At 50.7% G+C, this 17829-nt stretch overlaps 3 protein-coding genes across 4 annotated transcripts; 1 reads left to right on the top strand and 2 right to left on the bottom strand.

Annotated features, from left to right (window-relative positions):
- Positions 1-1453: 1453 nt before the first annotated feature.
- Positions 1454-3000, bottom strand: LOC136518651 (uncharacterized). Its single transcript, XM_066512324.1, has one exon. The coding sequence runs from the start codon at positions 2843-2845 to the stop codon at positions 2006-2008; it is 840 nt and encodes a 279-aa protein (XP_066368421.1). The 5' UTR covers positions 2846-3000; the 3' UTR covers positions 1454-2005.
- Positions 3001-10459: 7459 nt separating this feature from the next.
- Positions 10460-11246, top strand: LOC136517134 (late embryogenesis abundant protein Lea14-A-like). Its single transcript, XM_066510651.1, has one exon. It carries the CDS (start codon positions 10584-10586, stop codon positions 11073-11075), a length of 492 nt encoding a protein of 163 aa, XP_066366748.1. The 5' UTR covers positions 10460-10583; the 3' UTR covers positions 11076-11246.
- Positions 11247-14801: 3555 nt separating this feature from the next.
- LOC136518652 (WRKY transcription factor 22-like) lies at positions 14802-16472 on the bottom strand. 2 transcript variants are annotated; one of them, XM_066512325.1, is made up of 3 exons: positions 15958-16472; positions 15724-15846; positions 14802-15636 (listed from the first exon to the last, which is right to left on the bottom strand). In XM_066512325.1, exons 1-3 carry the CDS (start codon positions 16470-16472, stop codon positions 15168-15170), a joined length of 1107 nt encoding a protein of 368 aa, XP_066368422.1. In that variant the 3' UTR covers positions 14802-15167. The 2 variants fall into 2 exon arrangements, with proteins under 2 accessions (XP_066368422.1, XP_066368423.1); XM_066512326.1 differs by having other exon boundaries at positions 14802-15609.
- Positions 16473-17829: the final 1357 nt, after the last annotated feature.

Here is a 17829-nt window from a genome sequence, read left to right as displayed (position 1 = left end):
TATATTCGGAGCAGATAAAGCGACGGAAAGCATGCAAGCGCCCAAAAAAGCACATAAAAGAAGCTTGCAGAGAAACATTTACGCAGTACTGCAGTAGTGAGTAGTGTAGTATTTCGCCGGCATGGGAAGGGAAGGGAAGGAAAGGTGCAGTTTTTGTTTTTCAGTTTGTCCAAGTACTGGTTGGTTGGGCCTTGGGGTGGTGACTGCTGACTGGTGAGTTACTTGCTGTCACCGAAATTGCTTGGAACCATGATCACGAGCGGGTACCATGATGATTTGTTTGCACTTGCAGTACTTAACTAGTATATAATTTGCTTCTTGGATTGGATGGATGGTGCACATCGCTGTATTGGAGATGTAGATGGAGACACCAGCAGCAGGTTAGTGTATAGATTCTCTTATATACACACATACATACATACACCCTTGCCGAATGAAGCCTGCTCACATGTGATGCAACGCAATCCCGCTGAGCTCAAAGTTGATGGTGCCTGTGTGTTCCACTACTCCACATATAGATGCAATGCAATCCCGCTGTAGCCAGGGTGAGTTTTGCTTCTGAATTTGAATGAATGCAATCCCGCTGCATTTGGTTATCCGAACAGCAGCAACAGGGGCAGCAGCTTCCTTCGGCGGGGCAAGCAGGCGGGACGGGACGGGACGGGATTGTGCCGCGCATCAAACGACAACAAAAACAGGGCGAAGCGAAAACGACCCCAACGTGCAACGCACCACACCAGCAAGACCAACAACAAGATCGATCCAATTCCAATCGAATCGAACCCCAGGAAGATTTGGGGTCTCGCCGAGACATTCCGGAGCTGGAGCCTGCCCTGCCCAAGTGGTGGATGGGTGGAGGTGGCGGGCGCTAGTGGCGAATCGACAAGGAATTTGTTCCGCACGTCCGCTTTCCGTCCTCTCTCATGCTCGTTCATCTCCCTCCGAGCAGACGAACAGTGCGTTGGCCTCGCCTCGCCACCTGCTTGCTGCCAACAACCAGCAGTCTTCTAGGACTAGGAAAGGAAGGAAGCCAACCACGGAGGAGAGCGGACATATCGAGCTGCTAGCAAAAGCTTGCCGTCTGTGTCGTACCACCACTACCAACCCGGCCGACATCCTCGGATTCAAATAGACAGAGAGAGAGGCACACGGCCCTGCGACTGCAATGCATGCGACGCTTCTTCACTGCTGTTACTGTCGATGATGTACTGTATTAATACCAGTAGTACTTTACATGCTGCTTAATGCTTCCTTGCAGTAATAAAAACGCCATGGGTTTTAAGTGTGTCGATCGATTCTAGACCAGCAGTAGTACGGTTTTTTTATTTCCCTTCCATGAAACTAGGGGCGTGTTTGGTTTAAGGGCTGCATATGTGTAATTATAGTAATTAGTGTTCAATTATGGACTAATTAGACTTAAAAGATTCGTCTCGCAAAATACATACAGACTGTGCAATTAGTTATTCAGTGATGATAATTGGAGTAAAGGCGATTTCTTTGGGTTACCCCTGCTCGCATCTGATTCTGGATTTGTCTGACGCGTCGCGTCATTTGTCACACGGATCGCTCTCCATTCATCCACCCAGCCGCTGCCAGCAACCAGCATAAAGAAATTCGGCAGCACCAGAGAGGAACGAAACATCCAGCATGCATGCAATTTTCGTCCACAATTCCTTCGTTGCCAGACCAGAGCACAGACTATCGATCGCTCTGTTGGATCCGATCCACGCCGCGATCGAACGGCAGACCTGAACGGCTCTCTAAACCCCCGTTCGTAGTCGCAGGGTTCCTATGGCGAGACGAAGAAACGCACGCGCCGAGGAAAAAAAACACAGAAAAAAGGTGGCCCTTCTGAAGAACAGGAAGGAGCCACCAGCCATGGCAAACTATGGACACGGGACGACAAGTTCAGCCAGGGAAGCTTCTCCGCCTCCGCTATGTACTCTGCACAGGGCGTGGGGCACGCACGCGAGCGCGCGGCGGCGGCCACCGCCCACCGGCTTAATTATTCGACGACGGCGAGGGCGCCGGTGAAAGCCGGGGCGGCCTCGCAGTGCCCGGCCCTGGAGCCGGCGACGACGGCCATCGTCATGGACTCCTGGCGGTGGAACCGCTTGTGCTTGTCGATGAACGCCTCCACCGTGCGCCGGAACTCGTCCGCGTCGTCCGCGCCCCATCCGCACGCCCGCGCGTCGCGCGCCGACACGGACGACCGCCGCCGCCCGTTCTCCGACTCGGACCGCCGCAGCTCGGGGGTCGGCGGCGGGGACGCCGCGCGCCTCAGCTGCAGCACCCGCGGGCCCATCTTCTCCGACCTGCTCCGCCTCGGCGCGCGCGCCAGCTTGCTCACCCGCGGGGCCGGTGGTCTGTCGTCGGACTCGAACGCCGTGCCCGCGTCCGCCGGCGCTGCTGCCTCCATTGCCGCAACCGGCGGCGGCGCGCTGAAGGCCTCCAGCGAGGTGGCGGGAGCCGGTGGCGATAGTGGAGTACCGGCGAACGAGGAAGGGAAGCTCGCGCTGGCGGGGGCCGGCGCGGCATCCTGCGGCGGCGGGGCGGCGGTCGTGCTCGTCGCCGCCGTGCCCGTCTGCTGGCCGCTGGAGGAGGAGGAGGCGGAGAGGTCGTGGGGCGACAGCGCGAGGAGGAGGAGCACGATGGCGTTCCCGAGGACGAAGACGAAGCGGGCGTTGAGGAGGAGCGACCCCGCGAAAGGCAGCACGGCGGCGGCGGCGGCGGACGGCACGCGGGACGACGACCAGGAGAGGAACGCCACCAGCGCGAGGAGCTCCCCCACGCGCAGCATCCGATACAGGAGGCGCAGCCGCAGCGCTGCTCCGGCGGCCGCCATGGCTGTCGGGCTCTGTGAGATGGACTAGCTGTAGCCTCGCAGCTTGGGGGCACCGGCCGGCTGCTACCACCTGGTGGTCCTCCGGGGCTTTGGCTTTGCTTGGGTTTTGGAAGGGAAGCTGAAGCCTGAAGAGAGTGAAGGGAGAAGGTGAGGGAGTGAGAGAGCTGCTGCTGCTGCAAATTCTTTGGATTGGGTGAGGTGGAGGTGGGTTTATATAGGCCAATTTTGGAGCCTTTTCTCGTGGACTTTTCTGTCCAATACATTTTATTTTGTTCTAGATCTTTTTCTTGTGTGTGCTTTTGCGTTTGTTTGGGCGTACAGTGTTTTAAACTGTTAGGGGGAACTGGTGCTGTTGTTGAGAATATAGATAAAGCTCATTCTTTCTCGCACAACTAAAATCTGGCGACGTGTCATGATTATAGGACAACAATTAATGATTGGTGGTGTGTACAATACAAATACAATATTCAATATTACGTGGGTTCATATTTTTATGAATTTATTTTAGGATTTAGAAGCGTTGTGATTTAAGTAGTAAGCGACATGTTTCTTGACAACTAGGCGTCTATGGTGATTTCGTTGGTCTCAAAAACTTCCACTTCAGTCATTCAAATACACTCGTAGAAATGAACATATATATAAAGAATTTGTTTTATATTGTGCTTTGCAACAAAACATGTTCTTCTTCTTTTTGCTATGTACGTAGTTATGATGATTGAGGTAAGTGACTGTTTAGTTGGGGGTAGGGATCGAGATTGGACTTGTAAATAAATCTAGAATAAGTTCTCGACCTTTTTACCATGCCTTTTAAAAATCCTATAGGCAAGGAATATAGGCCTGTTTGATTTATTTGCCAGCCACTGTACCGCCTTATCTAGCCAGGATACTGAGAAAGCCGCACGTTTGGATGTCGAGCAATCTTTTGTGAGGCCTTGCGTGGGTGATGGTGAAGTTCAGACGCCACTGCACTTGCTAGCCCAAACAAGTCAAGTTGGCTCGCCTAGGCTGGCAAGGCCCTCGTTGCTGCGCCGGTGAGGCAAGACGAACTCACCTAGGAACCAAACACGCCCCATAAATTTTTTCTTTTTAGAAACATATGCCAGTCGCATGCTAAACCGACTTGATCGTGCGATCTCTTTTTTCACAATCCATTCATTTCTATGTTCACCAGTGGGACCGTATCAATGAATAGTTAAATAGTAATACATGGTAGAATACTCCATCTGCCCTCAAATAATTCAATCTACAGAATTGTCTTGAGTCAAATTTCAATCAAATCCATTATAATTCGATCAAACCTCACAAAAATTTTAACTTGTAATAACTTTATAAGTTGATTTGATTAGAAATGGACGAAGTAGACTCAATATTCCTTGACAGTCAAAAATCTGCGCCCGAGTTGGGTAGCAAGGCGTCGAGGCTGATAGGGGGCCATCAGACGAAATGCGACGGCATATTGTGAGAGATGACAGTTGGGATAGCGAGAGGAGTTGGCAGATACAGAGGAGGAAGAAGAAAAGTAGAGGCAGACGCTTACTGGAAACGACCGGACGCTGGGGCTTCAGCGTCCGGTCAGTTTTACCAGAGCATCCGGTCAGCTTCGCAGCCGTTGAAATCTGACGAACACCGTTTGAAAGCGATGACACGTGGCGTCCATCGGGCGATCGGGCGCTGAGGGCCAGCGTCCGGTCAGTATGACCGGAGCGTCCGGTCAGAGCGCGTTTTGCCTAGTGAAAGGGTATAACGGCTCTATTTGATGGGGGCTCTATTTATAGCCCCATGGCCGGCTCAAGGGATAACTCTTGCACATTTTTATTGACATAGCAACCTTGTGAGCCTAACCAAAGAACTCCCACTCATCTACATCATTGATTCATCATCATAGTGAGATTGGGAGTGATCCAAATGCATTGCTTGAGTGATTGCATCTAGAGGCACTTAGTGATCGTGTTTCGCTGCGGATTTCACTTGTTACTCTTGGTGGTTGCCGCCACCTAGACGGCTTGGAGCAGCGAGGATCATTGAGCGGAGGTGGTGATTGTCTTCGGCTCCGATCGTGGTGATTGTGAGGGGTTCCTTGACCTTTCCCTGGTGGAGCGCCAAAAGGTACTCTAGTGGATTGCTCGTGGCTTGTGTGATCCTCATCTTGTGTCGGCTGTGCGGCACCCTATTGAGGGTTTGGCGTGTGAAGCCAATTAGCGCATGAACCTCCAAGTGAGTGAATCGCCACAACGAGGAGTAGCTTGCCGGCAAGCAAGTGAACCTCGGTAAAAAATCATTGTCTTCATCATTGATTCCGAGGTGATTGGTCATCATTGTTATTCATCTTCGTGATTGATTGGTTCATTCATCTACACGGCGGTATAACCCTCTTGATCACTCTCTTTATTTTACCGCAAACTAGTTGACAAGCTCTTTAGTGTAGCTAGTTATGAGAGCTTGCATGCTTGGTTGGTGTGGCTCTTTAGTTAGCCTTTGAGAGCACACTAACATAGGGTAGTGTCATTGCTCTTGTGTGAATTGACACTATCTAAACTAGAATTGTGGTAGGTGGCTTGCATTTTGAGTAGGCTAGCGCAACACTCGCTTCGCCTCATAATTGTCTAACCATTTGGTTAAGTGTTGTTGTAGAAATTTTTATTAGGCTATTCACCCCCCCTCTAGCCATTAGGACCTTTCAACTGGCAGGGTGCGTCCAGTCGATACGACTGGAGCGTCCGGTGAACCCGAGTTTTACCCAGTGAAGGGGTAACAGCTAGTTTAGCCCATGGGGCTATAAATAGAAGGGGGTCTTGGCCATGGCTGGTGTTGAGCACCTCGGGAAAGTTTGTGTCCATGCTTAAGAGTGCTTGGGAGCCATCCATCTCATATATGCTTGATAGTGATCATCCAATTGTGTGAGAGAGCAATTCTAGTGCGATTACATCGTGAGGTTGCATCGAGTGGCACTAGGTGGGGCTTGTTACTCTTGGAGGTTGCCACCTCCTATACGGCTTAGTGGTGGTCTCCGTCGAAGCCCATAAGAAGCTTGTGCAGTGCTCTAGAGAAGAGCTTTGTGAGGGGCATTGTGCTTGCCCCGTGGGAGCCGCGAAGAGCAACTCTAGTAAAGCGAGACGTGAAGAGCGACAAGTGGTCCGACCGGGTCATGTGCTAGAGCTTATGGTAAGCACTCCACGTGGGATAGTGTGACTTGTGGGTCTATGGGGGTATGGGCCCCGGTATCCAAAAGACAAGACATGAGCCATACCATCAGAGGTGGCTCAGCCCACAAGATCAAGGCATGCACGGCACTGCTCGACGTGCACCGTAAGATATTGTATAGTACCAAATAAGATACTTTCCTTGTAACCCTACCTCTCTAGAGTATATAAGGAGAGGTAGGGGTCCCCTAGCGGATAAGATACATACATCTGCAGACATGCAATATCATACGATAGCTAATACAAACCAACATACCACAGGAGTAGGGTATTACGTCGTACTGACGGCTTGAACCTGTCTAACTCGTGTGTCTCTGTTGCCTTCTTGTTCTTGGTCACACGTTTTCCTGCCGATCAATCTATCTTCATGGGATACCCCTCGAAGGACTGCCGATGATATTCTGCCAATAGTTGGCGCACCAGGTAGGGGTGTGCTTGCTGTTTCTATATCGAACAAGATGGTATGTTCCGTAGGCTCTTCGTCCCTCCCGCAGCCCGGCCAGATCTTCATGGTCAGATCAATCTCGTGGATTATCAACGCTGACGGAATCCAAGAGCTCATCGAGTCGGTGCAGATCGATTCTACGCCGATAACCTCAACACCTGCAACTGCAGATCCAATCTCGGAACCACTTCTGATGTCATCTTCATCGACAACTCGCCGCCCGCTTCCTCGCTACCAGAGGAGGCAGATCAACAACGACGATCTGATCACATCCATCGATCAGGTTGGTTAGAAGCTCGCTGATTGCCTCTCCATCACCGAATCAGCCCTGGACACTCTCATTCAGCGCCGACTACCCTCCGATCCAGATCTATCGGAGGCTGCTCGGGAAACTCCAGGGGTTACGACCCTACCATTCGGGTTCACCAACGTCGCTGCCACCTACCAAGATGCCCTACGGGGCAAATTCACCGACCAGGTTGGAAACGTCCATCCTCTCGCCAACCAAATAACACCATATGCCGCCAACCAGACGTTCTATCTAAAGCTAAGTCACGCTTTAATATTTTTCTAAATATTCTCCAATCTTCGTTAATGGCCATAATGTTTCTCCGAGCTGTTTTCTCCTTGTTTGCTCTTCAAACGATTTTCTGAACCCCCGAACAGTCATGTTGATGCTCGGATGTTTCTAGAGACGGCCCTATCTCTGGTCCTCCCTACACGTGCACGAGCGTCTGCCCTCTGTGTTATGGGTGGTCGGCAGCGGCTCCTTAGCGACGCCCTATTCTTTCTACACGCGCATGGGCTCTGCGCTCCGCGTTATGGTTAATAGGCTAGCTAGGGCTGGAGACTCAACTACACACTAACTGTTCGGGCGGTTTATATTAAATACATCTTCACACCAACTGATCACCGAGCTACATATGCTATTTCATCGCCATTGCTGATTTTTCTTCGGAGTTCATATATTTTTACATCATGTACTACCCGTTCTACATATTTATATTGCAGGATCATCATTTAGGTGGTCGGACCACCTGGCCTTTGGACTTCTCCACCGATCAACTGGTCCAACCGCTAGGTTCATGGACCTCATCGCCGACCAGTTGATCAGATTGTTCACCGATCGCTTCTACTCAATGCTCACTTCACCACCGACCAGTTGACCGGACTGTTGGTCGCTTAGACATCACCAGCTATGCTGGACACTCCTTGATGCTCGGTTTCTTCGTACTCAAGGACTAAGTGGGCACATTTCACCTTACGGACATCGCCAGCGACGTCGGGGACTCCTCAGTGCTCGGACTTCACCAGCTATGCCGAGGACTCCTCGATGCTCGGACACCGCCAGCGATGTCGGGGACTCCTCGATGCTTGAACATCGCCAGCTACGCCGGGGATTCCTCAGTGCTCGGACATCGCCCACGACATCGAGGACTCCTCGGTGCTCTAACATCGCCAGCTACACCGAGGACTCCTCGGTGCTCGGACGACGCCAGCGACACCGGGGACTCCTCGGTGCTCGGACGCCGCTAGCGATGCCAGAGACTCCTCGGTGCTTGGACATCGCCAGCGACTCTAGGGACTCCTCGGTGCTCGAACGTTTCCAACGACGCCGGGGACTCCTCGGTGCTCGGACTTCGCCAGCTACACCGGAGACTCCTTGGTGCTCGGACACCGCTAGTGATGCCGGGGACTCCTCAGTGCTCGGACACCGCCAACGACGCCGGGGACTCCTTTGTGCTCGGACGTCGCCAGCGACGCCAGGGACTCCTCGGTGCTCGGACGTCGCCAGCGACGCTGGGGACTCCTCGGTGCTCGGATGTCGTCAGCGACGCCGGGAGCTCCTCGGTGCTCGGACATCGCCAGCTACGTCGGGGACTCTCTTGATGGTCGGATCTTGCTACGTCTCATCGGTGTGCTATCAAGCTGCTCCATGCTGTTCGGATCAGGATGCTGATCTTGGGTAGCACGTCTGGGGTCTTGATATGCGCATGTCAGATGATGTCGGCAAGCTTTTAGACTTCTTTTTCTTTGATCTTGCTACAAGATTCATTCTTCATCTTCCAGCAGGCTCGGGGACTAAGTGGACACATTTCACCTTGCGGTGATTGTGCGCTTTTCGATTCGGGGCTCTCCCCATGGACTGGTTGCCTGCTCGGCCGGTCTTCTGCCTTTCTTCTACTTTCTGACCCTGGCACCATGTGACTACGCCACCTACTGTCAGGCTCGGGGACTAGCTGTGGGGGTATGGCTCCCGATATTCACAAGACAAGACATGGGCCGCACCATCAGAGATGGCCCAGCCCACAAGATTAAGGCGTGCACGACGTTGCTCGACGTGCACCGTAAGATATTGTATAGTACCAAATAAGATACTTTCCTTGTAACCCTACCTCTCTAGAGTATATAAGGAGAGGCAGAGATCTCCTAGCGGACAAGATACATACATCTGCAGACACGTAATATCATACGATAGTTAATACAAACCAACAGACCATAGGAGTACGGTATTATGTCATACTGACGGGTTGAACCTGTCTAACTCGTGTGTCTCTGTTGCCTTTTTGTTCTTAGTCACACGTTTTCCTGCCGATCAATCTATCTTCGTGGGATAGACCTCAGAGGACTGCCGACGATATTCTTTCGACAGGGTCACCACTAGCAAGAGGACCGGCGACAACCTTGGAGCTTGTCTCAACGGGGACTAGCGTGTTGGCAAGCACGTGAATCTCAGGAAAAAATCATCGTGTCATCCTTGTATTTCCGTTGATTTGCATCTTCGTTACACAAGCTTGTAATTGCTTTCATATACATTGTGTTTGTGTAGTTGCTCTTGTAATTAGTTAGCTTATGTAGCTCACTAGTTACCTTCTTGCCTGTGTAGCATAGAAGTAGCTCCCTTTGCGTGGCTAATTTGGTTTGTGTAACCATGTTAGTCATATTGCTTAGTTTGTATAGCTAAGTAATTGCGCTCTCTAATTTGACATTGGTTTCCTTGTTATTGTGCATTGCTAGTGAGCTTAGGTGGCTTTGTACTTTTGCTTACTAGTTTGTGTAGGAACTCTCTCGTTGCTTGAACTACCAGTGGCATAGGTTTATGTGACATTACTTTTAGAATTGATTAGGTGAGCTCTAGTTAGCTCGGCAACTTTGTTACTTAATTATTATCTTTGGAAGGTGCTAGAGAATATAGATAGAGGGGTGTAGTATTGGCTAAACCGATAATTTTAATTCTGCACTTGTTTCGGTTAGTCGACGTGATTAATTTTGAGAAAGGACTATTAACCCCCTCTAGTCCGCCATCTCGACCCTACAACGCTGACCAACGCCGTGCACCACGCGTCTTGATTTTGTGGGCTGAGCCACCTCTGATGGTGCGGCCCATGTCTTATCCTATGGTACCGGAGGTCCTAGCCCACAGAGAGGGAGCACGGCTGCACGGGCGAGTGGGGGCAGCAGCGAGCTTGCGCACGGGCACAGGAGCCGGTGTGGGGATTGGGGATCGAGCCACAGAGTGGGGATGAGAACGAGGAAGAGCGTTGCGGGAGCGGATGAGGACGGCCGCGTTGGCGGGAGAGCGTTCCGTGTACGGCGGGTCGACTCGGACGGGACGGACGCCTGCTCTTGATTCAAAGTCGCGCAAACATTTTCAGCGGTCGAGAAAAAAAAGTATTGAATTTAATTTGTGCGGCTCGTCGGCGCAGTGTCAGCCGCCGACATGGAGATGCGAGATGCGATCAGCACCGCAGTGCTACCTGCAGATGCCTGGCGCACGATTCGGCACCGTCCGTTCCGAGGCATCGCGCCGCGTGGGCCTCCGCGCCGAATCTTCTCTTCCGCTTCCTCCCTACCACTCCCACCGGATGCTCCGATTCCACGCGGCCACGCACGTGGTGCCCACGCACACGCCGCGGGTCGCCGTGTCCGTGCCTCTCCGCTTCTTGTTGATATATACGCACGCGACGCGGCCACCACTTTCCTCACCATCTCTCCCTCCAAGATCCATCCATCGCCTGAACTCCTTGCTGTGCGCTGCACCAGCACGGCAGCACCACTGTTGTCCAATCCCAAGATCCAGCCAGCCTCAGCCATGGCGAGCGAGCACGCGGCGGGTGAGGGGAAGCAGAAGCAGAGCCTGATGGACAAGGCGAAGGAGTTCGTAGCAGACAAGATCGCGCACATCCCGAAGCCCGAGGCGACGCTGGACGGGGTGACGTTCAAGGGGCTGAGCCGGGAGTCCATCACGCTGCACAGCAACGTGAACGTGTCCAACCCCTACGACCACCGCCTCCCCATCTGCGAGGTGACCTACACCCTGAAATGCGCCGGCAGGGAGGTGGCGTCGGGGACCATGCCGGACCCCGGGTGGATCGCCGCCAGCGGCACCACCTCGCTGGAGATCACCGCCAAGGTGCCCTACGACTTCCTCGTCTCCCTCGTCCGCGACGTCGGCAGGGACTGGGACCTCGACTACGAGCTCCAGGTCAGGCTCACCGTGGATTTGCCCATCGTTGGGAGCTTCACCATCCCGCTCACCACCTCCGGCGAGTTCAAGCTCCCGACACTCAAGGACTTGTTCTGATCTAGTAGCTTGCTTTCTGTCGTCACCTGAGCTGAGAGAGACGGCAGAGTGAGAGCGTGCACCGGCGATCTGTACCCTGTGTCCCTATGTTGTATGTGATCTGAATGATCCCTACGACGAACGCACCATATATCTTGTTGCAAATAAAAGCAGCTCCTCTGTTCCATTCCATTCCTTTCCAGTTTGTTTCCCAATGAATGAATGCAAAAGGGGATGGTTTGATTGCGAATAAACAGCTAGAGGTCTGAATTTCATTGGAACTGGTTTTTTTCGTGATGGTCTGATCGCAAATAAACAGCGAGAGCTCTGAATTTCATTCAGGTTTCTGTCAGTGGAACTGTTTTTTTTTTCGTGATGGTCCACTCCATCGATCGTTTATGTAAGCATTTCATTCATTTCAAAGAAAGAGAACTACGCCGATCTGAGTAATAAGGGGGTGGGGGAGAGGGCAGAATTTGGAGCTGTGGGATTCAGCCTTGAGAGCTGTGACTGTGACAGGCTGACAGGACAGCACCGGGCATCCACATCACTTGGGTCTTGTTTAGATCCCATCAAATTTCTAAGTTTTTTCACTCTCTCCATCACATCAATTTTTAGCCGCTTGTATGGAGTATTAAATATAGGTAAAAAAAATAACTAATTATACAATTTAGTTGGAAATCACGAGATGAATCTTTTGAGCCTAGTTGGTCCACGATTGGACAATATTTGCCAAATAAGACGAAAGTGGTACTATTTATCAGGTTGAAAAAAGTTGCAATCTAAACCAGGCCTTGGGCCACAATGTCGATGTGATGTGCCTGCCACATTAGTCCACACATCTGCTCCGAGCAAGACCCAGTATCATGTCCATGTGTGGCGGAGTTTCCTTAAAAGAAGAATGTGCATTTAAAAAAAAAACTGGATAGCAGTTGCAAACTTGCAATAAAGAGCTAGAGGCCTGAATTTCATTGAGGTCTCTATCAGTAGAACTAGTTTTGCCACATTTTGAGGAATGAGGATGAATTTTTCGCGATGGTCCACTCGATCCATGCTTTCTTTCAGTGCTGAGAGAGTTATGGGCTTGTGGCAGAAGCACCGGTTGTCCACATGGGCCGTAATCTTAGATGTGGCCGCAATTCATCCACACATCTGCTCCGACCTGCACAACTCGTCCGACCTGCGCAATTTCTGTATTCTGCCGGTTTCAGCTGGGAGCCCAATTGATTTCAGCTAGGGTAGCACACCGTTATCCATTTCCGTCCTCTGTCCTCACAAAACGTAACAACAAAAAGCCTAGCAAATAGACACAAGGCACGGCCTTTAACCCCTTTGAAACATAATAATTTCATAGGAACGGTACGGTAGTTTTATAGAAATCAGTTTATTTAAAAAAAAAACATAAATAACAGGAAAAAATTCGCGTTTCAAAGGGAGCCTAAAACGAAAGAGTGATTGATGATGTCTAGTGATAGCACTTTCTTTAGGCAGTTTGCATATTCTTAAATTGTGTCATCACTGAGAAACCACAGTACAGTGTTTTTCTCTCACAACAAATCAGTTTTAGCTGGCTTGTCACCCGTAGAAACCATCAGCCGAACAACCCGGTCATTTTTGATAATACCAAAGCATTTTTAGCACTTTGCATTGGGCAAGGTAGACATTTCGACGTAGCAGGGATATGCAATATGATATATGCTCGTGTCTTCTTCTTGTTGTTCATCGGCGGTGAGTGGTAAATAGGAGGACAATTTTTGTGATGGTGTCTTCCAAAGCGGATGTTGTCATGCGCGATGACGTAAGAGAAAACAAGAAATACTAGAAATATCACAAAATAACAAAATAAAAAATATCTGACATCGGTTAAGTAGATTATAATCATCATTGGCAAGAATAACTATAAGATATATTTTATTTTCTAAAGAATTATCCACCTCTTTCATTATGAAAACCATCTACTATAACCTATAAATTTTAACCTAAATTACCCAACTATGCCATTATAAAATTAATATAAACTACCTTCCTAAATGGAATCTAGATTCCCAACCTTTACTTAAAAAAAGAATCTAGATAACCCACCTCTTGTCTCCAAAGACATTCGATAGTTTACCCACCTTTTGTATCTTTGGACACATTCGATAAATTACCCACATTTTCCGTATATAAACTAGCCTAAAGTGAAACCTAAACATGGATCCAAATTACTTATATCTGTCTTCATAGATAAATATATCACAAAGTACCCATACATATGTTTCTAAATTATTAATTTTAACCTTTTAAATATAGGAAAAAACGAGCTCAAGGTATACAAAGTATGATCTATGATGTGTGCCACTATATAGAACATATCTCTATGCATAAATGTAGGAAGCCATAAACGTAAATCAACTTCAATTTCCATGTTAAACACATAGCTTAAGCTATTATTTTAACTAAGCACATGCCCAACACATGGAGGTGTTCCAGAAAAACACATGAAGGTGCCATGTAAAAAAATAACTATAAACAGGACAAGAAAAATATTTAGAGTATTTTGTAACTAGAGTATATCACAAACAATATGGATAAATGAGAGAGGGTGAAAATAATTAGCTCATGTTTTTTTTATGGTCAACGTGGGGAGAAGGTCTCCTCACCTGGTTTTATTACTGCCCCAAAAACGCTGCCCGCAGGATTAGTTACAGGTTTACAGTGCTTTCATGCTTATGTTAGCACATGAAAACTGAAGAAGGAAGTAGAAAAACACATGCCGAAAATAATTAGCTCATGTAGGAGCATGACATTTATCCTTGAACTTCTACCAGGTGCAATTGTCACTAGCTTGCGTAGGAGTATTGGTGGTCTCATACCTCTGATTGAGCAATAGCCCAAACTTTTAAAATTGCTCTACGAAGCAAAAGCAAAGGTTTATACGATCTGCATGCATGGTGTCCTCTTAATTAGTTTGCAACAGGAGTTAGACAACACCAATAAAAGCATTTCCGTGGAGCTAGCATCAGTGGCGTAGCCAGGATTTGTAGCTATGGTGGTCCATTGTCCAATTTTTTTTAACCGCTATAAACTTAACATGTTGGTAGACGAAGTACATGAATTGCAAAACGCAACTAAAGAAAAAGAGGTCATATAGAGTTCATATTACATGCCCGTAATAGTTGAAGAACAATACGACACTTCTTGTCAGGCCTGCACCTTCCAATAGCCATGAAAGTGTGGATGATCTCCATCACTCAATTGTAAGAAGATATCCCGTTCAATAAAAGTCACTAGACAATCATCTAGCAGGCTATCACACATCTTAATTATTTTTTGAAGAAGAGAGGCAATATCACCGCTCCTCTTCATATTTAAGTAAGTCTGCAAGAGAATAAAATATTGTTTCAAATTACCATTCCAATAATAAATTGACAGAAAAAACCCTATCCTAAAATAAAAATTAAATAGTCCAATGTTACCGTGCACTCCAATAATGTAATCTAATGACACCGAACAAAATAAGGTTTTCTGCACGAGTTAGGGCCTGCCACCGCCGCACGTCCGCACAACACAGCAAGAGATACGAAGGGGTGTAGACCGGCCGTATTCGCGAAGGGTCGCACGACGCGTATTGGCGAAAGGCCGTAGACGCTCCGATGGGATGTATTCGATGTTTGGCTGCCCAGGATCCAAACTTCATGTATCTATGGGCTTTGTATGGGCCGAGCACATGGTGGTCCGTGGACCACCCTGTAGCTCCTCCCCTGGCTAGCATACATGTCACCACATCCACGAACATTGATAAACAATTCAAACATCATGCATGGCCGTCGTGCATGTCTGTGTAATAATAAATAAACGAAGTTATTGTTCCATCAAGTACGAGAGATCGTTGACAAAAACACCAAAACATCAGCATCAGAACTCGGTCCAATGTACACGATCTGCATTTTCGTCTAGTTGCGGCGCTGCACCAACCACCAAGGCGCCATTCCGCTTACACGCCAACATCTCTCCCCCAGGTCCCAACTGAAGGAGAAGTAGATAGAGAATAGAAGATGCAATCCATTTGCAGTACGTCAACAATGAATAGCTTAACGATGGCTATCAGTTGCCCGGCAGGCCTGTCCCCAGTTACAGCGACAGCCGGCGTCCAAGAACGCCGCCGCCGTCGTCGAGAAACCGATCCAAGTCGTCATCGAACGGCCACAAGAAATCATCGAATGGGCAGTCGCCGCCGCCGTCCTCCAGCGCCATATGATCCACCAGCCACGCGTCGTTCTCGTCCACGGTTGTCATGGTGGACGCGGCGTCGGTGCCGTCGTCGTCGAGCTTGTTATCGGCGGACGCCGCCGCCCCGTCCGACGTCTCCTGGTCCAGGTGGTGGTTGCCGTCGTCGGGGGACGCCGCCCCCGGCCTGTTCCGCGTGGTGCCGGCCAGCGCGTTGATCATGGTGGGCACCGCGTGGCAGTGGTCGGCGATGTAGGTGACGACGAGCATGCCGGGCTTGGCCGGGCTGCGCTCCACCAGCTTCCGGGCCATGCAGCTCTTGAGGCTGCTGCACTTGTAATATCCCCTGATGTGCATGCACAAAAGTTGCATTCTGAATTTCAGATGCAACCTACTCATATTCCTAGATGGTTATGCATGGATATATGTACATGTGCAAACAAACAATACATACACGTACCGTGGATAGGGTGAGCCCTTGATAGGCTTCTGGCCATACTTGCGCCATGCCCAGAGGTCCGAGGAGACGCCGCCGCCGGCCGCCGGCACCTCGCACACCACTTTCTTCACCTGCCTCTTCTTGCTGAAGCAATAATCATGCGTGCATGCATCAAATATCATCATCAGTTCGTCGATCATGCATGCAAAATGAACCGCAAATGAAATGGCGGAAATTAAATCGTATGTACCGTACCTTCTCTTGGCCCTGGGACTGGGAACGCCCAGCTTGCGGCCGGGCTGCCTCCTGGGCTGGAGCATCTGGCCGGACGTGGTGACGGCGGCGGCGTTGGCCGGGAGAGAGAAGAGCACGTCGTGGCGGAGCTGCTGCCCAGCCCGGCCAGACGACGGCGTGATGGAGAAGGGCATGCGCAACTGGTCGTGGTCCACGAGGTCCAAGTAGTCGAGGTCGCGCCGCGCCACCGGTTGCCCGAGGAACTCCTGGGCTGGCGCCGTTGCCACCACACAGCCGCCGCCGCCGACGCCGACGCTAGCAGCAGCAGCAGCAGCTTCCCTCGGAGGAGCGTCGTCCCCTCGCCGCGCCGTCGTGGCTCCGCTGCTGCACGCTGCTGGTGCCGTGCCACCGCAGCTCCGCACGAGCGCCTGCAGGTCCCAGTCGTTGGAGCAGTCCATGGCGATCGATCGTGTGTGTGCGAAGGTGGGGGAGACCGGGAGAGGGTTCATATATATGGAGACGGTTGACTTTGGCATGGCGTGTGTATGTCATCAGTATGTATATTAGATATTTTTATAGAGAGATAGATATAGCGCGTGCAGTGGCTGTGTAGTGCGGCGGGCGACCGAGCGACGAGCCGAGAGCGAGGTGTAAAGTCAAACGCAAAGGCGGGCGGCGGGCGGCGGGCGGCGGGCGGCGGCGATGTGCTCTCGCTCGCGCCGTCGCTGCTCGGTAGTGGTGGGCACGAACGAAGACCGCCCGCGATAGATAGATTGCTGAGGGCACTCGCCGTGGCGGCCGGGGCCGGATCGGTCGCTATCGCGTCAGGACCCCGCACGCAACCTCTGTACGTGCAGGCCTAATCCACACTGGTTTCACGTGTCGCCCAGCCCAGCCGCGACACCAACAGGCGACGTCTTCTGTGCCTGCCTGGCGAATTTTTTTTTGTTTTTTAGCCTTTTTTTTTTTGAAAGTTTTTCACAAATACACTCTTGGAGGTATATGCTTTTAAAATCTAAACCCTCACCTCAGCGTCGAGGTTACACGTCTCGGCGCTATAGTTTTTAGCGCCTAGGTCTTGGGGCCACGTCGGCATCAACGCAGTGCCGGCGGTGACATGGCAGCCATCGGCGCCAAGATGGCGCCGTGGATCTTGGTGCCGAGTTTGGCGCCAAAGTTCTTGGCGCCGAGCCGGCCTTACAGGTGGGTCCGTTTTTTTTCTCTTCCTCTCTTCTTTTCTCTCTCGCCCGACGCCTCCCGCCGCTGGCGCTGCTCCTCCTCGCCACGCCCCGCCCCGACCACCATTGTCGCTCCCGGTCGGCCGTGCGCCCCGCCCTGCCCACCGGTTCCGCGCCCCGTCCCGCTCAGGCCCGCGCGGCCGCGCCCCGCCCCCCATCCCCAGGCGTCGCGCTGCGCCGGCTGGCCGCCGCGCCCCGCGTCGCCGGGCCAGGCGTTGCTGCCTTCCTGCCCTCCACGTCCAGCCGCACGCGTTGGCCGTTCCCCGGCGCCCCGTCCCGCAGTCCTCCACCGCGCTCAGCGTCTCTTCCTGCTCTCCACCGCGTCGTGCACTGCCATCATTGGACAGGTAAATTTCGTGTATATGCAATATAGTTAGTTGAGGTTGAATTGTTGTGTAGTAGTTAGTTTATTGATGTACTTAGGATGATAATGTGATAACCTATTTAGTTTAATTAGTTGGTGATCAAGAGATTAGGTGATAACCTAGTTAGACTATTTACTTAGTTAGTTAGCTATCTATTTAGTTAGTTATGATAACCTATTTAGTTTAATTAGTTGGTGATGTAGTGATAAGGTGATAACCTAGTTGTTGGACATGTATGGAGCTAGTTACTATGTTATTTGCGAAGCTAGTAGTTACCTAGCATGTAGTTG

This window comes from Miscanthus floridulus, chromosome 17 (assembly GCF_019320115.1).
Source record: "Miscanthus floridulus cultivar M001 chromosome 17, ASM1932011v1, whole genome shotgun sequence".
Taxonomy (NCBI): domain Eukaryota; kingdom Viridiplantae; phylum Streptophyta; class Magnoliopsida; order Poales; family Poaceae; genus Miscanthus; species Miscanthus floridulus.
The sequence above is the reverse complement of the archived record's forward strand: the minus strand, read 5'-3'. Positions and strand labels throughout refer to the sequence as shown.

Coding starts and splice junctions, on each gene's coding strand:
- LOC136518651 (XM_066512324.1), bottom strand. CDS start 2,845: ATGGCGGCCGCCGGAGCAGCGCTGCGGCTGCGCCTCCTGTATCGGATG.
- LOC136517134 (XM_066510651.1), top strand. CDS start 10,584: ATGGCGAGCGAGCACGCGGCGGGTGAGGGGAAGCAGAAGCAGAGCCTG.
- LOC136518652 (XM_066512325.1), bottom strand. CDS start 16,472: ATGCCAAAGTCAACCGTCTCCATATATATGAACCCTCTCCCGGTCTCC. Junction 15,847..15,957: donor AGTCCCAGGGCCAAGAGAAG/GTACGGTACATA, acceptor TTATTGCTTCAG/CAAGAAGAGGCAGGTGAAGA. Junction 15,637..15,723: donor AAGGGCTCACCCTATCCACG/GTACGTGTATGT, acceptor TCTGAAATTCAG/AATGCAACTTTTGTGCATGC.